General features: G+C 39.8%; 1 protein-coding gene across 4 annotated transcripts in view; it reads right to left on the bottom strand.

Annotated features, from left to right (window-relative positions):
• Positions 1–27,237, bottom strand: part of SP100 (SP100 nuclear antigen) — a 100,370-nt gene that overhangs the window by 29,733 nt on the left and 43,400 nt on the right. For 2 of the 4 annotated variants that reach the window (XM_043578128.1, XM_043578129.1), the window contains exons 4-15: positions 25,136–25,219; positions 22,798–22,860; positions 22,013–22,159; positions 21,472–21,555; positions 18,504–18,650; positions 17,710–17,790; positions 16,122–16,205; positions 14,461–14,553; positions 13,268–13,321; positions 12,307–12,390; positions 8,640–8,699; positions 7,659–7,712 (exon numbers count right to left, since the gene is read on the bottom strand). In XM_043578128.1, coding sequence (XP_043434063.1) covers positions 7,659–7,712; positions 8,640–8,699; positions 12,307–12,390; positions 13,268–13,321; positions 14,461–14,553; positions 16,122–16,205; positions 17,710–17,790; positions 18,504–18,650; positions 21,472–21,555; positions 22,013–22,159; positions 22,798–22,860; positions 25,136–25,219 — 1,035 coding nt within the window. The remainder of the gene's footprint in view (positions 1–7,658; positions 7,713–8,639; positions 8,700–12,306; positions 12,391–13,267; positions 13,322–14,460; positions 14,554–16,121; positions 16,206–17,709; positions 17,791–18,503; positions 18,651–21,471; positions 21,556–22,012; positions 22,160–22,797; positions 22,861–25,135; positions 25,220–27,237) is intronic. The other 2 variants (XM_043578130.1, XM_043578131.1) reach the window with 1 other exon arrangement.

Raw genomic sequence — 27,237 nt, 5'->3', positions numbered from 1 at the left:
ACATGCACATAAATGCATAGAAGATAATGTCGATATTTTTAATATCCAAGACACTAGAATACATAATATAAATTAGCATAACAGGAACCAGACCACACATTTTGGTCCTATCAATAAAAGTAAATGGATTTAAATCACTTGTTTAAACAAAGAATTTGAGATTGAATTCCAAACTAAACTCCAGCTTTGAATCATATATAGGAGACCCTTGGAAAAACATATTTTTAAGATGTTGAAGACAAATGTATAGGCAAAAGTATATTGAGCTTACATCAACAAAAGAAACCAGGGAGTCATCATCTTAATATCATAGGAAGTATAATTCAGGCCAAAAAGTTTTAAGAAAGTAGACATTACGGAAATACGAGAAACAGGTAGAAACACACGACTAGTAACAACTTTATTTTTACCTCCCTCAGTCAATGAGAGGTCAAGTGCACAAAACAAGAAGGCCCAAATAATACATTTAACAGGGTTGATATGATTAATTGATATTCAACTTCATATCCAAAAAATAGAGAATGTTCATTTCTTCCCAACTTTTTTTTTTTTTAAGGTTTTATTTATTTTTGAGACAGAGACAGAGCATGAACGGAGGAGGGGCAGAGAGAGAGGGAGACACAGAATGGGAAGCAGGCTCCAGGCTCTGAGCCATCAGCCCAGAGCCCGACGTGGGGCTCGAACTCTCGGACCGCGAGATCGTGACCTGAGCTGAAGTCGGACACTTAACCGACTGAGCCACGCAGGCGCCCCTTCCCAACTTTTCTTTTCTTAAACAATTCTTGGGTCGGGGCGCCTGGGTGGCTCAGTCAGTTAAGCGTCCGATTTCAGCCAGGTCACGATCTCACGGTCCGTGAGTTCGAGCCCCGCGTCAGGCTCTGGGCTGATGGCTCCGAGCCTGGAGCCTGTTTCCGATTCTGTGTCTCCCTCTCTCTCTGCCCCTCCCCCGTTCATGCTCTGTCTCTCTCTGTCCCAAAAATAAATTAAAAAGGTTGAAAAAAAATTTAAAAAAAACAAAAAACAAAAAAACAATTCTTGGGTCAAAGAGGACTTATAAATCCAAATTGCAGACTATCTAGCAAATAACAATAATGAAAATATTTGCTGTGAGAACCTATGCACTATCTAATTTTAAAAAGCACTAATTTTGGAAAGAATGAAAAAAATACATGCATACAGTCAGTTGTTTATTCACAGATTCCATATTTGTGAAGTCACTCACTCACTAAAACTTATTTTTAACCCCCAAATCAAGGCTCATGGCACTTTCATGGTCATTCATGGGTGGGGACAGAGCAGTGGGTCCTTTGAGTTGCTGATGGCGCATGTTCCCAGCTAAAGTGGAGCAAGGTCATGTTCTACCTTCTTGCTTCCACTCTCATTCTGTACACAAGGGTCCCTTTGCCACTTATGTAGTGTTTTTGCTGGTGATTTTGTTGTTTAAAATTGCCCCCAAGTGTAGTGCTGCTGTGTGATCTCTTGTTCCTAAGCAAAATAATTGTGATGCACCTTATGGAGAAAATCTGTGTGTTAGATAAACTTCATTCAGGCAGGAGTTCTAGTGCTATTGGCTATGACATATATTGGCTATGAAATACACACACACACACACACACATATATATATATATATATATATATATATATATATATGTAAAATAAGATATCTTTAAGTAGAAACACTCATAAGAACACAAAGGTATGTGTTGATTGGTATATTGTGACCAGAGGCTCACAGGAACCTAACCCTATATTTCCTCTAGAAGCCATGGTTCAGTATTAGCTAATTCTGTGTTTAGGGTGACTTTATAGAACGTATCTACTCTGAATAATGAAAATTCGTTGTTTATGTACATATATATGGATATGTATATATGAGTATACAATGTATTTTCAGAATCCATCCACTTTTTTTCATTGCCTTTTATTTCAAACATATTTTTCAATCTCAGAATTTTTATTTGGTTCTTTTTTATAATTTCTATTTCTTTGTTGATATTTGCTATTTGCAGAGAAATAATTTTCTTACTTTTTACAAGACTTTATTAAGCGTGTTTAAAATAGTTGACTTTAAAGTCTTTGTCTAGTAATTCCAGTATCTGGTTTACCGCACATACAGTTTCTATTTTTCCTGAGCACGGGGCCATACTTAGTTGTGTTTTTTTTTTTCTCTAACGTTTATTTATTTTTGAGACAGAGAAAGACAGAGCATGAACGGGGGAGGGTCAGAGAGAGAGGGAGACACAGAATCTGAAACAAGCTCCAGGCTCTGAGCTGTTAGCACAGATCCTGACACGGGGCTTGAACTCATGGACTGCAAGATCATGACCTGAGCTGAAGTCTGACCCTTAACCAACTGAGCCACCCAGGCGCCCCTTAGTTGTTTTTTTTAAATTTTTTTTTTCAACGTTTTTTTTTTATTTTATTTTTTTTATTTTTGGGACAGAGAGAGACAGAGCATGAACGGGGGAGGGCAGAGAGAGAGGGAGACACAGAATCGGAAACAGGCTCCAGACTCTGAGCCATCAGCCCAGAGCCCGATGCGGGGCTCGAACTCACGGACTGCGAGATCGTGACCTGGCTGAAGTCGGACGCTTAACCGACTGCGCCACCCAGGCGCCCCTTTTAAATTTTTTTTTGCATGTCAAATAATTTTTTCTTAAAAACCTAACATCTTAAATAATATGTAGTAAGCCTGGAGATCAGATATCCCCCTTTCCTCAAAGTTTGTTGCTATTGCTGTTGAGTTTTGTTGCTTATTTTGTGCTTTGTTTCTGTCAAGTCTGTGTATTTTGCCATGTGGTCCCTGAAGTTTCAGCTCAGTTAGTTTAATGGTCAGCTAATGACTGGAAAGAGATTTCCCTGAAAAGCTAGAACCGATAAGTCTTCCAGTATTTGTCAAGGGGCTGTAAAAGCCTGTGTCGATGCATGCCTTCAATGCACAGCTAGGCAGTTTACAATTCCACCTTAGCTGTCACTTCCGGCTTGAACAGAGCCTCCAGGTTAGAGCTGAGGGTTTTCTTAGGTCTTTCCTGAGCCTTTGCATAGCCCTGAGCATGTGCATTTTCCTAGACGTGTGTGTGGCCGTCCAGATGGCCAGGGATATTTGCGAGTTTTCTATCTATCTATCTATCTATCTATCTATCTATCTATCTATCTATCTATATTTATATATTATATATAATGTATTACATATTTATATGCATACAAGCTATACATATTATACTATAGTACTGTATATTTATATTTATGTATAATATATAAACTGTAACATTTATATGTATAAAATATATACTTTTATAACTTTATATATATTTATTATTTATGTATGCATTGTCATATAAATATATAATAGCTTTATACTTTATATTTATATATTTATACATTACATATATTATATAATTTATAGACATATTTTATATATTTAATTATATATGTGTCACATTCTACCTGTAGTTTACTTATAATTTATAATTTTTATATATTTTCACATATGACACATTCATATTTATATATTATATATTATATTTATCTATATAAATACATTTCCATATTATATATATTTGCACATAGTATGTAATTCTATATCTTTAAATAAGATATATAAAAATATACACTTACATACATGTTGGTGTGTTATATGTGTGCATGTTTTCAGAATCCACCTATTTTCAAACACCTCTACTTCTCCCAGCTTAGTCCAGCCCAACAGTCCCCTTGCCTAGATCATTACAACAGTCTCCTTACTGACCTCTCATGCTACCCGCCTAAAGTCTATCCTTCATGTGGACTACAGAGCAATCCTTTAAAAACATAACTGAGATTCTACCGTTCCCTAGCTCAAACCCCTCCAATGTCTTTTCCTCTTACTGAGACAAGAATCCAAAGTCATTGCTATGGCCTCTGAGGTCTATATGACCTTAAAAACCACTTTCCACTCACCCCTCTTTACCTCTCCAGCCAGCGGTCTCCTTGACATTCCTCAAAAGACCCTGCACATCTCAGCCTCAGCACCGTGGCTTATTCCTTCACCCCACTCAATATCTACTTATGTTTCAGTTTGTCAGTGAGGCTCTAACTGGCCACCCCGTATAAGATGCATGTTTCTGCTTGTGCCAGGCTGTTGCTCAGTAAGCATCTTGGCTCCCACCGTTTTCACTACAAACATTTTGCTGCATAACTAATTGGCTGTAAGGCAATTTTGCTGTAAAAGATAAATCGTGGAAAATAAAAGAGGGATGAAATGGAACATGAAAAATGAATAACAAAATTAAAAACACTTTATTGGCAAATAAAAAAATATCCGAATACATTTAAAATGTGTAGTGCAGGTTCATGGCAACACTGAACACACAAGTAACTGATTTTATTTTGTGGATTATACCTAAGCCCTTTCTTCAAAGTCTTTTGTTCATAATATTATAATAAATATATATATATATATATATATATATATATATATATTTCTTTGCTTGTTGATTTGTCTCCATATTCAGCATTACACTTTTTCTTTCTTCACTAAAATTTCTTTCATCATCAAGAGAGGTGTCAGTTTCCAAATACTAGGATGTTTATCTGTAACTGAGCTTTGTAATGTGTTGTGAAAGTTTTCTACACTGTTCTTGGCATATTGTTACATGTCTATTGAGGGATATTCCAAACTTCTGTGGGAAATGTGGCCTTAAAACTATACCACTGAATAGATCGTTATGAGGGCTATGACTTATATAATACAAAAATGTGAGTACTGTGTCAGTGAAGAAACAAAACCAAACTGCCATCCAGTTCTTCAAAAAATTTTTAAGGCAAAATTGCCTTATAGCTAATTAGTTATGCAGTAAAAATGTTTGCAGCAAAGATGTCTACAGCAAAGATGCTTACAGTGAAAATATGAGACACAGTTTCTGTCACTCTATACCTTCAATTACTCTTTATTTTCTCTTCACTTCAGCTGAGGGGAAAACCATTTTATGTAGTGTCGACATCAAGTGCAAAGGTCCTGAGGCAGAAAATTATTTGGTTTGTTCAAGGATGCCAGAGTGGTGTGTGAAGAAAAGGATAATAGACGAGATTTTAAGAGATAATCTTAATAATATTAAGGGATAATAATAAGGGACATCTAAAATATTATATATTTATTTACTTGTGTATAGTCTATACCCCCCGTCCACTAGAATGTAAGTTCAGTGAGATTTTGCTCACTTCTTTGTTCCTATTGAGCAGCTTTGGCAATAGATACTTGTTGAATAAATAAATGAAGGATGTAAAAAGAAAACAGAATACATAAGTAGTGAGAAGGATCGTGTTCGTGAGTTGAAAGACTCAATGTTTTAGAAATGTCAGTTCTTTCCAAATTCATCCTAAGCAATTTCAACAAAAATTCAATAGGATTTTCAAAGGAACTTGACAAGATGCTACCAAAATTTACATGGAAGAGAAAATGCCCAAAATAGCTAAGATAATTTTGAAAAAGAAACAAGTTGAGAGAAACTTGCTTTACCAGATATCAAGGTATTATTAAGTGACAGTACTAGAGTGATGCAGAATTAGATAGAGCAGTGGATGAGACTAGAAAGCCCCCAAACAAAACCATATATACACATGGCATCTCAATGCAAGCCATATGTGACATTACATATGGAGAAGCTGGGACAACTGGTTATCCACGTTGGAAAAAAATTAACCCCCCTACCTTATATCACACTAAGAAAATCAACTCCAAAAGGATTAAAGAACTAAATGAGAAAAGAAATAAGAGTGTCTTAACCTGGTATTCCCCAAAACAAATTTTGAGTTAAGTGTTTGTGTTCAGGAAGTTTATTTGTGAAACTGTGTCAAGGATTGGGAGTCAGAATGGGAAAGAGGCAAAGAGTAGGAGAGACAGCCAATGGGGATGGTTGCCACTGTGGTCAACTGGGTCCTGATGCTGCTCATCTTAGAAATGGAAGAGAAAGTATTTATTCCTGGATCCTGTCCTTCATTCCTCAAGATATTCGTCCATTTTTGGTTCAAGCTGCTGAGTATATGTATTGCCATTTGCCGAGATAAGGGTGACTGGTAGTGAGTTACAGGTTTGGGAGTGAACTAAAGAAAATTGCTTGGGGTTACCTGGGTGACTCACTAGGTTAAGCGACTGACTCTTGATTTAGGCTTAGGTCATGATCTCACTGTTGTGAGATCGAGCCTGCACTGGGCTCCACACTGAGCGTGAAGCTTAAGATTTCTCTCTCTCTCTCAAAAAATTTTAAATTTTAATACAGTGTAGTTAACATACAGGGTTATACCAGTTTCAGGTACACAATATAGTGATTCAACAATTTCATATTGGCCATCATATTTTAACTGACATCTGGATCCCCAAACTGTATAAGTGTTTATGAGATTTTTATATTCAATCAGAAAAAAAAATCCTTTGCATTCTGATTTCCTCACATGCAAGTAAGTAATAAAATGACCACAGATTTCCTATTTAAATAAAGATTTGAGAGCCTTGTCTCATTTAAATTCACTCCGGATTATGTAATGGGAAAAAAGATATTCTTAGTAACAAGCAAATTTGTACACCATATAAGACTTTTTAAAAAGTGTAAGAAAATTCTTATCGGAAGAACATCAAATAAGATGTAAGTGGGTAAAAGTTTCTGTTCTCCTTAAATTAATATGCATTTTCAATGCATTTTTTTTCAAGTTTTTATTTAAGTTCTAGTTAGTTAATATATATAGTGAAATTGGTTTCAAGTATAAAATTTAGTGATTCATCACTTACATATAACACTCAGCGCATTTCTGATCAGAGATTCCAGTAAACTTGGGAAGGAGGTGGGGGATCTTCTCAAGCTGATTCTAAAAATCACCCCCAGTGGGTCGTCAGGATGGTACTACCTGTGAGCTCTTTTTTTCTTTTCTGTAGCCCCTTTGATTACAAAAGAAAATCTAGTATATAGAGAGGTAAAGGCACTATGTGATTAAAGTGGTGGTTCAGTTACAGTGTAATAATGTAGGGAATATTTTTTAAATTCCCACCTCACGTAAAAGCAAAGGGGCAAAACCCATGGGATTATAGGTGTAAACATTACAAATGGGGCAACATATTAGCAACATATATGATGAAGATTTAATGCATATATCAGATAGGCTTTTCTATATTCATTTGGCAACGCAAGGAAAGACAACCAAACACCACAACAGGAAATATCGACACAGTACTCTATGACAAAAGAGTTCGATGAAGAAGAAAAAAGAAATGACCAGTAACAAATGAAGAATGCTCAAGCACCTTAAAAATGAAGATAGTGCATGTTAAAGCAATAGTTCAATTAAGATGTTAAATGCTATTATTGTTTAGCTTTGATGTATGAATTTTAAAAGGCAAGATGGTATAGAATTACCATATTAAGAGAAATAACAATATATTCCAAACTGAGATAACACATGCATAGAAAAAAATCTGGGAAGGCATACACAAATGTTTATAAGAAACATTTTAAAATCAGAATAAAAGGCAATGTGAAGATATGGCCATTTGGAAAAAATAGTTACTTTAAAAGGCATTCACTTTTTGTCTTATGAAAGGTATAGAAAATGATAAGCTTTAGCATTAAAAAAAAAAAACAGTTCATTTGTAACATAAAAATCAAGTAAATTCTTATTCACTCTTACTTATTTTCTCATTGTGTTTTCCCGAAGTAGAACTGTTTCCAATATCCATGGTATCTAGAAAGTAATAGGTGGTGGTCAGATGACTATAATTTATAAATAAAAATTACAAATCTTATGACAATTCCTACTGTGGAAGGCTTGAGTTTATAATGATCTAAGTACCATTTCTGTCTTCCTTCTAAAGGAAACAGACAAGTACTGGATTGATATCTAAGGTCTTCCTTTATTTCTTGGAGACTTTGAAAAAACTCTTAATCACTTCAATACATCAGTTTCCTCTTTCATGAAACCAGGGATAGCAACTGTTATCCTGTTTAGGCTTTAAATTTTTTATGAGAATAAAATAAGATCTTATTTACAAAAGTTACTGAGAAATCACCTGGTTAGTCAATAACATGTGGGAGGGCATCCTTCAAAAACATATGTTGAGTTTAAGAATAGTTATCTGGGGCCTTGGTTTCCTGACAGGTAACAGGGCCATTTGTCTTCCGAGGCTTTTCCAAGGTCGTGACAAAGTGACACTATTATCTACCAGCTGAAGAACACTTGGATTTCTTCATTCCATGGACAAGGGTGGATGTCACTATATAAATCCAATACTTTAGTATTGATATATTAATAGAGTAAATGAGATACTGCCATTTTTACCAGTGTTATTTCTACTACATCATACATGTAAATCGACCAGCCCACCCTGTTAAACATGATTGTATAAAGATTTCTTGCCTCCTTGTCATTCCCAAAAGGCTCAGGCCAAGCAAATGCAAAGAATGGGATTTGGTCTTGGATGAATCCCTTCTTTATCAAAGGGTGCTCAGAGTCAAGTCCAGCAGGAAATGAAAGCTCTGATTTCAGACTCCTGACATCCTGTAGCCCAGGGCCATGTGGGGGTATATCCACCCCAAGATCCTTGGGCTGCCTTACCCATCATGTCAGATGCTTGGCTACTCTTACCCCTTGTTCCTTGGCCTCTTGACATACCTTTTGAAAAACACATGACACAGGAACACTTCTTATTTCCAAGTCCTTGCGGCTCTGCTCCTAAATTGTGATTTGTAAAGAGTTTTCATTTGTATCTCCTCTCTTCCAATGATCCTCTGTTCCCCCACTCCTCCACCAAAGGGTCTCTCTACCTCTGAGATCTCTTTCTTCGTTTTTTCCCCCATTGTCTTTGGCCTTTCTCTTCAACCTATTTTTTCACTTGAATCATTTTCTCTTTGCCCCAAATCTGTATTTTTGTTCTTCCATTTTTCTTTATGTGCTTTTCCTATCCATTCATTTATGACATTTATTACCTACTTTTGTATTTACTTTATGTGATATTCTTAAAATAGTTTTTGTAAATATTCTGTATAACACTATAATAAAGTAAATTTTGCCAGAGAAATTTCCAAATGTTGGAATATAGGAAGTGAAATTTTTTTTTCACTCATTCAATAAGCTTTCAAAGCCTCTTTCAGGTGCCAGGTGCTGAGATGGGTGCTGATAATAATTCAGGCACAAGACTACTGAAGCATAGTGGCTGCCAATCTTATGAGCAACCAGGGAATTGACACAGAAATAAATGAGGAAACATATTGAAATATGAAGAAGCATGTGCAAAGATCTAGATCCATTAAATGCAAGTAACCACAAGAAGTTTAGTATGTCTGAATACGAAGTGAAAGAATAAAGGGCAATGATGAGGATGGAGAAATAAACAGGAGCCCTGAGTTAAGTGACTTTAGAGGCCACATGAAGGAGAACTAACTTAATACTAAAGGAAATGAAAGGAAATTAGATGCAGTTTTGAAAGATCAATTTAGCTAAATCACTTAGCATACATTTGGTGGGAACAAGATTAGAACAGAACCCTGTAGACCTAGTTCAAGTGAGAAGTGATATAGATGTGGATTAGAGTGTTAGCACTGAGAATGGAGATGAAGGGACAGGTCGGAGACATTTAAAAGGAAGAACTGATACAGGTAGGTTATAGATGTGGTGTATCAACTGAGGAGACAACGTTATCAGGGATGACTTTGAGAATTTCATTGTGAAATAATGCGACAATTAACAGTGTGTTTTAGAGACAGAGAACATTGAAGGAGCAGATATTTGTTTTAAGGAAGAAGACGATGCGCTCAGTTTTGGAAATGTTGTTTGAAGGTTTTGAAAGACACCTAAAATGGAGAAGGCTAGGACCTTCAGGACCTTGGACAGAGGCCAGCCTTCCATTTGGATGAGTGCGTTTAGATGTTTTGAAGACAGGGCTGGGCTGGATATGTATGCTTAGGAACTGTTAAGTTGTGGGTGTTGATTGAAACCATAGGAGTCGATGAAATTCCTGGGCGAGGCAACTTGTAATCTGTGTGAGTTATAGGGGACACGGATACCTGGACACACATTGCCCTGAAAACTCACTGCTACTGTGAGCCACCCTTTGTGCCAACATTGCTTTTGTCTTGTGGCCATTTCAGATCCCACAATTTCTCCACCTCACTTCTCTTCCTTTTACATTCTGCCATCTTTCTCTCATCTTTTAACTCTCTCTCTACATGGTTCTCTGTGTGCCTCCCCTTTCTTCTATTTATTCCCCTAGGTATGTACCTCATTCCATCTATTTTTCTATGCTTCTATCCCTGGATCTAGTTTTATTATGGAAGTAATCCTCTTCCTACTGTCACTTCCTTTTCTATTTTCTCTTTGCTTCTAGTCTGTTTCTTTTAATCTTATCTTGATCTTTTGGCTGTTTTTATAATTATAATCTTTGTCTTTATATTTTCTTTATCTGTATTCAGCTTCATCTCACAGATTGCTACTTTCATCAAAGTCAAATGCCTACTCTTTTGACATTGACCACACTGTTGACCATTATTACTTTTGCCAGTTTCCTATGGGCTCTCTACATTGCAAGACTCAGTCAGTCATGGACTTTATTACCATGTTTCTTCATGCAACTTCTGAGAGGTATCTGGAAAATCATCACTCTTCTCCCTCCAAAACTCCCCAGTCTGGTGATATTTGGATTCCATGTCCACTTGAAAAAACTTGAAGCTTACTCGGTCAGATGTCTTTCCATTTGGAGACCCCAGACTATTTTTTCCATGCTTCCTCCTTACATTATCCACTCAGTGTCACCTCCCTGCATTCAGGAACACAGCTCATCTTTCTCTTTTGGCTCCCTCAAACCTGTTGAAAGCAGTCCAAATCTGTGCACACATCTCTGCCTATGTATAGGAGTCTGTGTGCGTGAGTGTGTGCATTTGTGTGTGTATGTACATGCTATGTTTTGAGGGGAGAGGTAAGGTAAAGAAAGGAGAGCTTTTCCTCTGTGCAGACAGGAAAACAGAGATAATTCACAATATCAAAACTGGCTTCTCCATCAGATGCTTATAGGTTGGCATCTCTTCTGACTCTCTTCCTCTACTCATCTGAAGAGCTTAGAATTCATAGGACACTGAAGAGAAAGACACACTATAGGCAGTGACTTCGATGTGGTCACACTCATCTATGTTCACTGCTCAGATGAGTTGAGAAAACACCCACTCCAATGACTACACCTTATATCCAACAAAGATTTGCACTGTCACCTTTTCTATCTGGCCACACCTCATTCTCCTCCTTATTTCTCAATTTTTTGACCATTTTCCTGCCTCATGCATTTCTATCTCCATCACTTGATTCTTTGAGCTTCTCTCCCTGATTTCTCTTGTCCTCTGTGTGGTTTTCTCTTTTCGTCAGTGATGTTCTTCATCTCTATTCCTTTTTATTTCTCTATTAATCATTTTTGGTTCTTCCCTTCTAGGTATTTTGAACACCTTATAGCTGGCTCCACTCCTACCATCTTTTTTCTTTATGATTTTCATTTTTACCTATTATCTATCTATCTATCTATCTATCTATCTATCTATCTATCTATCATCCAAATAGCTGTTAAATAAATTTTCTTGTGATACATTCTGCTGATACTATATATCAGTTCCCTTATATCTTCTTTCTGGACTTTGATCATGGGATACAGCTCTTATATTCCTGCCTGTTACATACAGCAGTCACACTTCTTGACCCTTGTACATTTGTATGTGTATTTCCTCATCCCAAAATGTGGATGACAAGAATTAGCCTGCCTAAGTCTTAAGGATATTGTTATGACTAAAGTAAAATCTTATTTGCCAAAGTACTTTAAAATAACACAATATAATCAAATTACAATGTAATGGACATCTGTTAAAAACTATACTAAAGTTTGAAAGTTGTTTATCTGAAGCTTTATTTCTGTCTATAATTACATAGCAGGACCAGTTGTCTTTTGAGGCTTTTACAATTACAAATGACATTAGGGCCAATTAATGTATCGCTATAGAAGTCTAAGATCTTAGTGTTAGCAGGCATAACAGTAGGTATTAAAAAAGATACCACCAGTTTGCTATCAATTTCTTCTACAACAGCAATATATAATTACATACATTTATTCAATAGGACTCATCCTGTTAAACATGAATTTATAATAATTTCCTGTCTCCTTCTATTTTCTAAAATGCAGAAAAGGAGTTCCCAGGATTAACTGGATACAGGTCTTCAAGGTGCTCAGAATAAAATCATCAGGAAACAGTAGCTTTTAATTCCTGACATTCTGCAGGCCAAGGCTTGGCATCCTAATCTTCGTTACCTGACCCACTTCTTAGGTCTGAGCTAGAAGATTCCTGAGGTTCTTCCGTGTGGCTCAATTCTGAAAAGTCACCACTGCTGATCCCTGCAGAAAGAAATAAAATTCCTTAGCAGTCTCAGTCTGTGTCTTACAAACCAATCCGGCACCAAATTTTTTAAAAGGAAAATTGGAAAGGGAAGCTCATGTAGGAGGAGCAGGAGTATTCCTACTGCCAGGCTACCCTGTGGCTCCATCTGACCTGTCAGTCAAGGTTGCTCCAGGAACCATCCCCGGGGCTGGGCTAGAGGACAACTTTGCCATTTGTCACTATGTCCTACCCTCTCCACTTGTCTTTACATACTTCTTCCAGTTCTGTTGTTTATCCAGGAAGTCTGTGGAAGCAGCATTTTCAAGATGTCAGAGCCTCCATCAGCTAGGCCCTTAATAATCATGTGGAGCAGAACGCCTCTCTACCCTGGGAACTACTTTATCCTATTGAGGCGAATGAAGAATATACTTCTATTTTACTTGTGCCACTGAACCTTTTGAAGACTACATATTGTATCAATTAGCCAATCCCACCTATTTCAAAATGTGTAATATGAATCAATTAAATTACCAACAAATTCATTTTTTTTTTATTTTAAAGGATATAACAAAAATTTTGAGCAACGTTTTAGCAGTAAAGAAAGATATTTGTGGGGCGCCTGGGTGGCGCAGTCGGTTAAGCGTCCAACTTCAGCCAGGTCACGATCTCGCGGTCCGTGAGTTCGAGCCCCGCGTCGGGCTCTGGGCTGATGGCTCAGAGCCTGGAGCCTGTTTCCGATTCTGTGTCTCCCTCTCTCTCTGCCCCTCCCCCGTTCATGCTCTGTCTCTCTCTGTCCCAAAAGTAAATAAACGTTGAAAAAAAAAAAAAAAAAAAGAAAGATATTTGTTACATCAAAAGTTTTTTTTTTACATCAAAAGTTTTAATTGAGCTTACGTCTTTTCCTATTGTTTATCCCCCAAATAGGTTTGTTTCCAATGTCCACAGGATCTAAAAAACAAAGGAAAACACAACTAGTCATCTACAACTAAAGTTGTAAAACTTATGACTACTCACATTGTAGACAGGATTTGGATTCGAAAGATACTATGATGATCATTTCTGTTTCTTTCCATCTAAAGGAAAAAGATCACTACTAAATAGAGCCAAGAACCACAATTCTTTGGCCCTAATTGAAAAATCAAAGAAGTTTTGAAAATCCATATTTTTCCTACAGGTTTGCAGCTAAGTACCTGGGCAGTGAATCTGGACTTGAGTTGTCATGAGTCCATGTAAAATCTTTATTTCTCACACTTGGTGTTAATTCACACAATTTGGTGCAGGAACATTAATATAGTATATTTGAGAATGGGATTCTGCCCCAGACCCTCTTGGATTTTTTTTTGTAATGTATAGGATATAAACCACATTGTCTTTCTGAAAAGAGATTATTATTGTATGTCTGGCTTCAAATATTTGAATAAAAGACTGTGGATGTTTGGTAGGAGTCCAGGCTGGTCTGTCTTTTCTGGTAACTTTCCATATGTGATGTGTAAAACATCCTTAAATGTTTATGGGCTAGAGTTTTCTCATCTGTGGAATGGGGAGAGAACAACAGTTATCTGGCCTATTTCTAAGTTGTTATAAACATAAAAGGATATTTTATCAGTGAATATATTTTCAAATATCATTATATAGGCCAGTGTCATATTACGGTCATGTGTCATAAGTTATAAATTGAATTTGATGGTAATAATCAGAAGCTTTTCCTTCTGTTGATAAACAGAGTCTATGATCAGAGTCTTCTGAGTTTTGAGCAAGTTTATGACAAAATCAAGCAATGTCAGATACCCCACTTTCTCTACAGAATAGGAGTGGACAGGGGTATAAACCACTACATAATTCAATACTTTGGGGTTAATAAATCGGAGAGCATGTCATACAGATTGTACTGCCATTCAACTAGAGTCATTTTGTTAAACCTGAATTTATAATGATTTCTCTATTTGCATTTTTCAAAATGGCCAAATGTGATAAATGCAGAGAATGGGATCATAGACTGTGAAGTGTGCTTGGAGTAAAATGCCCAGGAAACGAGAACTCTGAACTCAGATTCTTCATGTCTGGGAGTCCAGTATGACGGTCCTTACCCTCCTCATCAGGATCACTTCTCAGTGCTGAGCTCAAGACTCCTGGGGGCTCTTCTTCTTCAGTAGACTCTGAAGAGTCATCAAGTTTTTTCACTGCAGAAGGAGCAAATATCCCTTGAAAGTCTCAGTGTATGACAAAGGAACCGAGAAGGAAACACTTGAGAAGTTCTAAAAACCCAGGGCAAGAATATTCCCAATTCCCAAGGATATTTGGAGTCTGGTATTGAAGAAGGCAGATCTTCCCCTTGGCAGCTTCCCTGAATCCCACTTGAAACATGGGGGATGTTTCATCTAAACTTCTAAAACTTCTCAGAATGTTTACTTGAAAAAAAAATAATTCTACTGTGTTTGAGTCCTTGACTTCTTTGGGTTTATTTGTTATGACTGTTAGCCTAACTAACTAATACAAAAGTTAAAACAAAACCATTTTAAATTAAAGTAAATTTATATTTTACTTTGAAGGCTATAGCAAAGAATTAGAATGAATCTCTTGTGGAAAACGCTATTTATTTGTAAACATGAAGAGTTCTTATTTGCCCTTATCTACTTTCCAAACTCTTTTTTTTTGGGTATAGGTGATTTTCTGATATCCGTGGGCTCCACAAGGTAAAGGGGAGGAAATAATTATTCATACTCAAGAGTCTACAGATTCTGTGACAACTCAATGGGCTTACAACATTTTTTTTTATTCCTGAGGGAGAGAGAGAGCGAGCGAGTGAGCTGGGGAGGGGCAGAGTGAGAGAAGGACACAGAATCCGAAGCAGGCTCCAGGCTCTGAGCTGTCAGCACAGACCCCGACGTGGGGCTTGAACCCACAAGCCATGAGATCATGACTTGAGCCGAAGTCAGATGTTTTACCAACTGAGCCACCCAGGTGCCCCAATCATAATAATGTTTTGATGATCATTTTCTTCACTTTTCTTCAACTGAATCCAGTTCTGGTGGCCTGGGTTCATAATGCTGAGTTCCTGCTTAAATTTCGTTTTCACTCTCCCTGTGAATTTGTAACTGACTTTTAAACATTACTAGCTCCAGTTTCCTGATCTATAAAGCTGGGATTACCTGGTTACCCTATCTCCCTGTTAAGGTTTTTATGAAAACAAAATGCAGCTTAGTTTACAAAAACCCTTTAAAAAATCACAGTGTAAGCCAATGGATTAAGTAATTTGGGTTTGAGAATAGCTGATCAGAGGCCATTTCCTCACCAATAATTAAATGTCAGCACAAATTATTCTTCGAAGATTTTCTGCATTTGGGACTAATGACAATATTGTGAACAAATAGAGGAACACCATGCTTACCATGTCGGCTAGAATCTAAAGCATATAGGTAGAGAATAAGTACATTATTTCAACCTTTAGCACTAATACATATAATAGTGTATAGTAAAAAAAGTTTGTCATTTTACCAATTTGTTTTTGCTACATTTTTTATATACCAATCAAATGGATCGGTACAGTTAAACAACAATCAATAATGCCTTCTTGTCCCCTTCTACATCCCAATAGGCTCAGAGAAATTAAATGCACAAAATAATCTCCTAGAAGTAATAGCATTAAGGCATATGGGGCATGCTCAAAACAAGATTCATCAGGAAAACAGAGCTTTGGATTTAGACTCTGAGTATTTGTTACCCAGGGTTTCAATCCTAATATTCTTACCTACTGTAATATGGAGTGGTGAGCAGGCAGCTTCTTGGGACTCTTTTCTCTTCCTTGATTCTAATGAGTCAAGGTTATTGGTCACTGCACAAAAGAATAGGAATCTTTAGGGGTCCCAGTGTATGACTAAGAAACTGAAATATTAGCAGGAAATCTCCTCATAAGAAAACCTAGAAAAATCTTGAAAACCAATGCATGTCATGGCCTGCAACAGTGCTGCCTTGCTTGGTCTGTCCTTCTAAGCCACCTGCCTTGTATGATCGTCACCTCCATCCCCTGTCCCCAGAGGCAAGGGGCAACTTTGCATTGTTTGAACCTTACCTTCCTACATTTCTTCCTCTTCTACTTCTTAGCCCCTCTACTGTCACTTCACACTTCCTATCTCTGCTGCTTCTCATAGGGAACCCTTGGAAATCTTGTGTTGACAATAGCAAGCTTCCTCTACTCCTTGCCAACCTGGTGCCATGATGAAAGTTGGCAAGGCTGAGAAATAAGCTCTGTGTCCATATCATAGACATATTTTGGGGTTGCCTTTTAGAACAGTTTGCTAACCCTAAGACCAAAGCTAAAATGTGCACTCTTTAAAATTTGAAGCAAATTAACATTTTACTTTGACAGATATAGTGAGCGATGAGAATGAACATATCATTTAGTCATGGTTCATTTGTAACATCAAGACCAGGTAACATTTTTATTTGTTCTTACATATTTTCCAAGTATGTTTCCCCCAAATAGGCATGTTTCTAATATCCTATGGGTCTAGAAAGTAGAAAGAGAAAACGAATCACCAATTTGTGCACTAAAGAGCTCCAAATCTTAGGACAGCTCCTGCTACCCTGGAATTGAGGAAACACATTTTGATAATTGTTTTTAGCTCTGTGTTACAAAACAAAAATGCAGAATCCAGGATGCTAGTCTTGTCAGTCCCATTAATTTGCCATGACACTTTGTAGAAGACCTTGATATGATTGCGTTTTCTCTAGAAAACAAGGGTAACAGTGTTTAGTCTCCTTACCCCTTAAGATTGTTGTGAATTAAAAAGTAAGGTATTATTTGCAAAAGTCCTTTGAAAAATCACCATATATGCCATGAATTGCTGAAGAACTCTCAAAAATGATACTTGGGTTTCAGAGTACTTAATCTGAATCTTTTTTCTGCTAACACTAGATAGCTGGCTGAGTTGTCTTTTGACACAATTTGTGATCAGAAGACAATATGACCTTCTAATAAAGGAATATTTAGCCTTCTGTTCCCTGTAGAAATCACTGTATAATTCCAACACTTTATAAGCATAGAAACTAGCTAATTTGAAAAACAAACTCATCATTTTGGAAACCTCTTTCTACTATATAATCCATACATGGACCTATCAGGCAATAGGCCTCATCTTCTATAAATATATATATATTTCGTATATGATTTCTTATCTCCCTTCATTTCCCAAAAAGGTCAAGTGAAATAAATGCAGAGAATGGGATTCCAGGATAAACTGAATCTATCATACAGAATAGGCACAGGGTAAGATGCATCAAACTGTAGCTCTTAATTCAGATTCTTGCAGCCAAAGCCTGCTTTCCCACTGTCTTACCAGGTCCATTTTCCAGTGCTGACGTGGAGGCTTCTGGGGGCTCGTCTCCATCACTGGATTCTGCAGAGTCACTGCTGATCACTGCACAGAGGAGCAAAACCCTTTAGTTGCAGGTGGGGCCAATGAGCCCACAGAGCAGGCAACACTGTAAAAGAGCACTAGAAAGACCTGGAAGCTAAGTTAACACAAGGCACCCTGGTCTGTGCTTGAATGTGTATGACTCGTGGGCTGCTCCAGGTCCTAAACCAAAGGTGACGGAATCCATGCACGGAGGGCAGCTTTGCTCATCCTTCCATCACTCTTCTTTCCCCACTGTCCTGAGACCTCCTACGCCTGCCCTTGTGCTACCTCTTACTCCTGCTCTCATGCTACCTCTATCTTTTTTTCTCAATTTATTTCTTGACTTTCCTCTTGGCTCTGACCATTTCTCTTCCTTAGGCCTCTCTTTCTGGCAATGGTATCTCTTTACACCTCTCTTTGTCTTCCATCTCCTCTCATGAATATCTTGGCTCTCTGACTTTTTTTTCCCTTTTCTTCCACATCTACCCCCATACTTTCTTCTTTTGATTTAGAAATAGTCTCCTGTACGTTAATACTTTAACCTAACCTTTCTGTCTTTTGGTATTTTTCCAATTACTGGGACTTTCTCCTGCAGAGCTCACTGCCTAACTGGTTCCTCACCCCTTGCCTCCATCCAAGGCCACCCGGACTGCCTCGATGGACCCTGCTGACATGTCCCAGCCCCTTGCCTGGAACTGGTGACTCACATTACACACTCGTACAGTCATACTTACCTATTATGTCAGAGGCCTGGTTACAGTTAGTCCTCGCTTGGGCTTGCTGATCAACTGTCAAGTTAAAAAATGGCTTTTCTTTCTTTATATCCATCAGATATACAGAACAGGAATTTATTTGGATCCCATGGCCTGGTAGCTCTACTCCTGGATCAAATTGTAATAAATGAAGAATTTTCATTTGTCTCCCCCAAAGGGAGTAAACATGCTTTACTCCTATTGATAAGTCCTTCTCCCTGTAAATCCACTGCAGGGATGAAGCTTCACCCCCCACCCCTCTCCCTTCCTGCTGCTTAACTGTGTCCCTTCCTCTGTGCCTGTCTGGATTCTGGGCTTTGGAGGTTTTTTGTTTTTATTTTCTCTTCCCATCCTTTTATGAGTTACTTTTTGCTCTTTTAAAAATAAGAAGTATATTGGGATACCTGGGTGGCTCAGTCAGTTAAGCATCTGATTCTTGATTTCAGCTCAGGGCATGATCTCACGGTTCATGAGTTCAAGCCCTGAATCAGGCTCTGTGCTGTCAGCTGGGGCTTCTCTCTCTCCCTCTCTCTCTCTCTCTCTACCCCTCCCTGCTCACATGCACACACTCTCTCTATAAAATAAGTAAACATAAACAAATTAAAAATTAAAATTATATTTTATGTATAATGTACATAGATAAAAATAAGCAAATCATAAATTTTGAATCACCACAAAGTGAGCATATCTGGGTAACTATCACTCGGGTCCAGAAATAAAAGATTACTAATACCATGGAAGCCTTTTAGTGATGGCTTCCACTAATTGTCTCCATCATGTAATTCAAATTAATCACCACTTTGATTAGTAATTCCACTGATAATTAATTTTGTCAGTTCCAAAATATACACGAGTTTGTATAAATAGAATCATGCCTTTTCTCTCTCATTTGCTATTTCTCTGTCTTTCTGTCATGGGGCAGGGTGATCAATTCACGTTCCTTTCTCAGCATGATGTGTGTGGTAGTCATCTGTATTCACTTTGCTTTTTCACTGCTGTATAGTATTCCATTGTAGAAATAACCCATTAAAAATAAAACCATAAAAATGAATTTGTGCCATTTCAAGATTTTAGTTATTATGAATAGTACTGACCTTATATGCATTTCTTTTAGTTTTTTTGAACAATGTGCATTTCTGTTGGTTTCTGTTGAGGAATGCAATTGCTGAGTAACAGGCTATGTGTATTTTCAATTTTGAAAGAGTATACCAAACTATTTTCCAAAAGCATGTGTAAAGGCAGAGATATAATTGAGAGAGCTAGTAAAATTCAAGTAAAGAAATGGAATTTGGTGTGGTGGGAACTTGGTGGAAGGGAGAATGAGGGGGGAATATGCAACTGCATGGGAAGTATCCTTCAATACTCCATACCAAACAGTGTCGACCTCATGCTGAGGGCCACAAGAAGGCACTGAGTTTAAATAGCAAAGACATATGAACTGGTTTGCATTTCTGATATGCCCATTGAGCTGAAGTGTGCAGAATGGATCTGAGGGGAGCAAGATAAGGAGGAGGCCAGCAGGAGAGTTCCTCTGTTTGAAGTGAGAAGTGATAGGAATCTGGATTAGAGTGAGCATCCTGGAGATGGAGAGAAATGAGCAAGTTGGACATATTTTAAAGTTGGAATTGACAGAAGTGGCAAATAAAGTCACAGTTGTTTTAATCCACTGAATTTGGGGACTGTTTGTTACACAGCAGTAGATAACTGATACAGCCTCCAAATAGAGAGAGCTTTCAGATCTTTGAATACAAAAATTTAGGAACTTGAAGGGATGAATCTAGAAAGCAGGTCCAGACTGGAGATGTGTGTGTAGGAATCCATAGATCACAGATGGTGACTGAAGCCATGGAGAAATGAAATGCCTGGGTAAATGCTTATTTTTATCTGAGGGGGTTAGAAGGCCATTTTGGTCATTGCAGACACCTTACCCTTCTCAACGGTCTTAGAAAGGGCCCTTTGTGCTTTCATTCCAGTGACTGACTCTTCAAATTGGACACTGATTTGTCTTCTGTCTCATCAGTTGGTCCACTCTTCACCAGTTTTTCATTTATGGTCCCTTAGCTCATCCTCTACATAGTTCTCTCTATGCCTCCTCCCATTTTCTCTATTTACTGGTATTCATTTCCTTCTGTATATTTCTCTATCATGCTCTTTTTCTCAACAATTTTTTATCACTGTCTCCCAGGGCCCAGCAGTGTCTAGGATGGGGCAGGGGAGGTTGTGAGGGCACAAGAAACCAAGAGTAAGATTTTCTTTACATGTGCCCCAGGGCCTCGCTGCCTCCCCCGAAAACTGGCCCTGCTGTCCTCCACCTGATTTTTCAGTGTATCCATTCTCTGTTACATTTTCTACTTTCTCCTATTCTTCGTTTCTTAATTATTAAAGAGCCTCTTCTATATTGATTTTTTCTTTCTATTCATCTCCCTCATCTCAAGCATTCCAATGATCATCAAAGTTCTCCCCCTGTGCCACTGTCCCCTGCTCCAAGTCCTTCCATCTGTCACTTCTTTCCTACAAGTCCTTCACTGGGGCTTCCGTACTCACAAACTGACCAGCAGCATCACACGTGGCTTCCATGTTTCTGCTACAACTTCTGAAGAGCAAGTTGCAAATTACTCCTTTTCATCAACTCCACAAAGTGGTACTGTTTGGATTCCATGCCAATTTATCTAAAACCTATGTAGTTCATGTACTTTGCCACCAGTGTTCCATGGTTCACTTTTTCATATTTTCTCTCCTCACATCCTCTCTTCAGGGACACCCCCTCCATTAAAGACCTGAGCTCTGTTTCCTGCTTGCTTACTTAAAAGTAGTCAGAGGCTGTGCACAAGGCTGTGGGTCTTGGATAGGGCCAGAGAGGTGGTTGGTAGAAAGAGAAAAGAGGAAAGCTTTTTTTCTCATGGAAAAACAAGGATAGAATTAGAATATTGGTAGGAAAAGTAACAATTACTTTCTTCATCACAGGGCAATGTGCTGGGTGTCTCTTCTCTTGTATCTCCATTATTCACGTGGATAGGTGCTTGTTCACAGGACTCTGAGGATAAAATAGACCACAGCTGAGGCCCGACAGAGAGACCTTATTCTGCCCATTTCCATTTTGCATCTCACCTGACTTCTCTTTTCTTCTCATGTTTCTACTATAGCTTGTCTGCATATATTGCCACCTTCACCTCATGAAAGTGTCTGTGCTTCAGTGATTCTGTGGCCAATCTCTCCCTGACTTCTTTTGACTTTTCTTTCTGTCTCTCTTTCCCGATTAGGTACTGCAGAATTTCATCCTTTGTCTCTTTGTTAGTCCTTCCTAACTTTTCTTCCTCCAGGTCTCTCCCATCAATATATTAGCCTCCACTACTGCCCCCTCTGTGTCTGCATGAGTTTCCCCTTCTTTGTTAATAGATATTTCCTTGGGTTGTGCAAGACTCCATTCTCTGCCACCAGCAAGGACTCCTTGGCCTCTCTGTGCTCATGCAAACCCAGGCAATCAGTCTTACCTGCTGGCTCAGACTCTTGGGCACACTCTTTATTTGCTTCTTGGCTTTCTAGTGCATCATTTTTGTCACTCGTATCTTTTCTGTTTGCATTTATCTGTTCTGTTTCACAGAGGTTCTCCGAGAGTCCATTTTCAGATGGGGTTGTACCTAAACCATGTTTTGATTCATAGATGTTTTATTCTCCTCTATATCAATCAGGGCCCAACAGGAAAATACAAATCGCTCTAGCTTTTACAGCAGAGGGAATTTAATCCAGGGGGTTAGTTATGCAGTTGAAGGAACAGCTAAGAAGTCCAAATAAAAGAATGCAGGAACCGGAAGAATATTTAACAGTAAGCTGTGGGAGGGCCAGAGGGTGAGCACAGAGGCCAGGATCAATGGGTGGATAGAAGCTGGCCCCTGGCTGGCATGCTTGGTGGGAAGTGGTATCATGGGCGAGATGCAGCCGTTGCCAGAATTATGGACAGATCCGACTTCTCCCTTGTTCCTACTCTCCAATCTCTTGTTAGTGCCCCATGTCGGGAACTCAACAGGAAGCCAGCAACAAAAGGAGCTGGCAAGTAAGTCCACAGGGGACAGTGTCCAGAGATAGAGGGCAGAGCAGCAGAAGGTAAGGAATGAATTCCAGGGCAAACACCCCAGGACTTCCTTGGAGAAATTGCAGAAGGAAAGATGGACATTCTGGGTAATCAGCGATACAAAGAAGCAGCCCCCACCCTTCTAGCACATTCCAGAATGGAACGAGAACAGCAAGGGATCACAGAATACAGTCAACAGGAACAGACCGTTGTAAGATGAGGACTGTGGGCACGACCAGGTCAGGCTTCGATATGAGTTTTCACCAGTTCCTAAGGGGAAGAAATTGAAAGTTTCTTTCAGAAACTGAAGTATGGTCTGTGCTGTTCTTCCCCAATCCCCTTTTTTATAAAGTAGGAGGTGAAGATCCCCTCCAGGTATCAATACAGAGGCCATGTGGGCTTGGCAAATCCCACACAACTCTTGTAGTCAGACCCCAGGTGGCAGAGTGGAGGACGAGGGTCGCCCGCATCCCAGGCTACGAGGGCCTCGTTCAAGCCATCTCACTGCGTGTCCTACACGAGGTACTTAAGTAACTGGAGATGGTTGATCCTGACTCCCGTGGCCACAGTGATGCCACCTTTGCTTCCAGAGCTGCCCTGACCAGCAGACTTACCTGGGTTCTTACAAAGTTCTGGGGCTTTGTCCCTACCTCCTCTCCCTCCACACCCTCCCTTTTCACATCTGTTCAGTCTATTTTGTTGGCCTGTTCATGAGGATTCTGGGTCTGATTCTCCCATTTTTGGTTTTTTTTTTCTGTATCTTTCTCTGCATATATTTCCCAATTTTTGTCTCATGTTTCTGTCTTTTTCATTAGATTACTGGAATGGCAGTACAGGGTTATTAATGCAGACTCTGTCACAGCCAAAAGGTAGAAACAACCGTCACCGACTGAGGAATGAATAAGCAAAATGTTATATAGCCATACAAGGGAATACTAACCACTAATAAAAAGGAATGAAGGACTGATTCATGCTACAACACGGATGAACCTTGAAAACATCACACTGAGTGAAAGAAGCCAGACACAAAGTCCATGTTTGTGTGATTCCATTTACATGAAATGTCTGGAAGAGGTAAATCCAAAGAGACAGAAACTGGATTAGTGGTTGCCAGAGGCTCGGGAAGAGGGGCATAGGGAGTGACACGGAGCTGCCTTCTAAGGTGATCCAAATATGTTGGAACTAGATAAACGTAGTAGCTGCACAACATTCTGAACACACTAAATATCACTAAACTGTATACTTTAAAATTGTTAATTCTTGGGGCGCCTGGGTGGCTTGGTTGGTTGAGCATCCGACTTCGGCTCAGGTCATGATCTCAAGGTTCATGAATTCAAGCCCCACGTCGGGCTCTGTGCTGACAGCTCGGAGCCTGGAGCCTGCTTCCGATTCTGTGTCTCCCTCTCTCTCTGCCCCTCCCCCGCTCAAGCTCTGTCTGTCTGTCTCTCTCTCTCTCTCTCTCTGTCAAAAATAAACATTAAAAAGAAAAAATTTAAATAAAATAAAATAAAATAAAATGGTTAATTCTATGTTATGTGAATTTTACTTCCATCAACACACACACACACACACACACACACACACACACACACACAGACTCTGGGTTCAAAATGCCTGGGTTCATCCTTGCTCATCGGATTCCAGGCTAAAGGCCCACAGGGTCTGCAAAATGAGCACATAAGCAAGGCTGACCTCCAGTGGCAGCCTGAGCACTGTCAGGCTACAAACCTACAACAGTCAGAGCAAATTGTTAATCAGTGAGGTGTTAGTAACATGGGTATTTCGGGGCACCTGGCACCTGGGTGGCTCAGTCAGTTGTGTCTGACTCTTGATTTTGGCTCAGATCATGATCACTGTTTGTGAGATCGAGCCCTGTGCTGGGCTTTGTGCTGATAGCACAGGGACTGCTTGGGATTCTCTCTCTTCTTCTCTCTGCCCACACCCTCCTCTTCCCGTGCACTTTCTCTCTCAAAATGAATAAACAAGCTTTAAAAAAAAATAACATGGTTATTTCGATTCTTTTAACCCTTTCTTCCCTGTTTTCATTTCCCTTCCTTCTCTCCCTCAAAGTGCCCACATCCTCCCCTCCACCTCTGTACCACTTCCTCTTTTCTGTGACTGGCATTCTCTGAATAGCATCTTGAACAACATCCCCCACATTGAAATTGGTCCCAACTGCCATCATTTAATATTGACCATGGGCCCAGTTCTTAGCCCTTCACAGCTTTACACTGATCTTCTCCTATAGGGGCCTTTCTAAATCACAATTACTTCCTGGTAGTTAATCTGCTTAAATCTGGTTTTACTGACACACTGGGTTTCTGTCCCTTCATCTTGGTTATTGGGCCAATAGTTTCTTGTCACAGATACTCCTCCAGGATTTTTCCTCTGGTTAGATGCTCACACAAATACCGCTCCTTGCCTTCTCCTTGGTCCTTAACATTTCTTTCCTGATTCCCCAAATCCACTCAGGACTGGGGCCTGAGTTCTCTTTCTCCTTTTCTTCTTTGCAGATGAGAATCGGTATTTATCAGGTTACAATCACCTTGTTCAAGGCTCAGTTGGATATTAGGACTGTTCACCGCCTCTTCTCCATCACTTTCTTGGTAACTAAGTTTTTCTTGGATTGCTGAAGAGAGGGAGACAGAGGAGGCAATTAGGGATCCCCATCAGAGACCAGGAACAATACTTCAATATTGCACAGTTACCAGCTCCCATCCCCCAAGCTCAGTGTGTCTGATCCTCTTTGTAAAATTCCCCCATCATCCCTGGGATAGAAAAGAGAACTCCCAGCAAGAGAATCTATGTTTCTCACACAGAAAGGAGCTCCTCCAATATAAGGATAAAGGAAAACATCATGATCCTATTATTAGCCTTGTAAAAGAATTTGTGGATGGCCAGGAAATGCATGTATCAAAATAAGTAAAAGGACTGAAATGTGTTTCTGAACTGTTCAAACTGAAAGGAAGAAACAGGGATTTCCTTGGGAGATGAGCTAAGCTCCGAGAGAGATCCCTGGGTATGAAAGAGAAAGCCCAGCTACTTTAAAGATGCTGCTAGACAAGAGGAGGGTTGGGGTAGGGAGGGTGAGGGCTTCCCAAAGACACAAAGCAGGGGACACCAGGAGGAACGAGACAGACCTCTCAGGGGCCCAGGTCCCGGGAACAAAGGACACTCCGCAGCTCTGAGCACTGAGCAGACTGCAGTGCTGGAGGACGACCTCAGACGCCTTCCCCGTGGGCTCCGGGCTCCGGAGGCTGGGACACCAGCCCAGCGCCCCTGCCTGCAGGTGACCCAGCACACATGGGAAGAAGGAAATGAACCAGGAAGCCTGGTGGGGAGGGCTGTCTGTGGGGAGTCCAGAGAGGAGGGGGCGCCAGGGAGGAGGGGGCCTGCTGCCTCAGGGCTGATGACGGGAGCTCCTCCTGGGGCAGTGCCAGTGGGGGTGAGTTCCACTGGATGGTGGGAGCCACGGGTGCTTCGTCATCCCAGGACGTGGCCTCAGATCCTGGGAAAACCAGGTAGAAGATAAGAGAGAACAAAGGGAAAGGTGAAGGGGGCCTGTGTGTGGAGGGTCCCATGGGGGCTCAGGGGCCTCTGAGCACCAGATGAAGGTGGGAATTGGGGCACAGGAGAGGGTGCCGCACTCGGGCCACAGCCCCCCGAATCTTGGCTTTGGGTCGCTGACCGACAGCTCCCGGGGACAACAGGGTCCGGGAGGTGACAACTGCCACCTCCGCAGGGACAGGTGGGCAGCGGCGAGTGTAGGTGCGTGTCACCCCAGCTCGGGGAGCCCTGGAACCTAACACGTGTGATGTGGACAGTGAACCTGGAAGGGGGGGGTCCCTGCAGTCCACGGAGAGGATCAGAGCCCCTGAGATGTAGGCAGTTGACATGTAACCACCATTCCCTTTGTTCCCATGGCCCAGGGCATCCTGGTTGCAAATGTAATATTGACTTGAAATTTCTGATTAGGTATTTAATTTCCTTTATTCCATTTCTAACTGTACTGACTTGCTGTAGAAATTTTGTTCTCAGATAAGGTTACTGGTGACACAAATCAACAAAGCACATGCTTAATTTTTTCCTTGCTTATAAAACTGTTGATATCTCTTTATTGCCTATTAATAAACTTCTAATTTCTTAGCTTTTTCTTTCTTTGAAGAAAATCTTCTTCAAACTTATCTCTCACAAATCAGGTCCACAGTCTTCTTCTCACTCTCTGAGACAAATCAAATTTGTCTTTGGTTTTTTGTTGTTTTTTTTAAAAATTTTTTTAAATGTTTATTTATTTTTGAGACAGAGAGAGACAGAGCATGAATGGGGGAGGGTCAGAGAGAGGGAGACACAGAATCTGAAACAGGCTCCAGGCTCTGAGCTGTCAGCACAGAGCCCGACGCGGGGCTCGAACTCACGGACCGCGAGATCATGACCTGAGCCGAAGTCGGATGTTTAACCGACTGAGTCGCCCAGGCGCCCCATCAAATTTGTCTTTGTTTTGAAGACACGCTGGACCCTTGGACACTCCATGCCTGATCCCATAATGCCAACCCTCCTCAGGACATGTGAGCCTTCTTCTTATGATGTGTCTCTCCCTTATTTGGAGAACTCCACTGACACTAAACTCTGTTGAAATAAAAGGTTTTC

The sequence above is a fragment of the Prionailurus bengalensis genome, chromosome C1 (assembly GCF_016509475.1).
Source record: "Prionailurus bengalensis isolate Pbe53 chromosome C1, Fcat_Pben_1.1_paternal_pri, whole genome shotgun sequence".
NCBI classification, from domain to species: Eukaryota; Metazoa; Chordata; class Mammalia; order Carnivora; family Felidae; genus Prionailurus; species Prionailurus bengalensis.
This window is presented reverse-complemented; position numbering and strand designations above follow the sequence as displayed.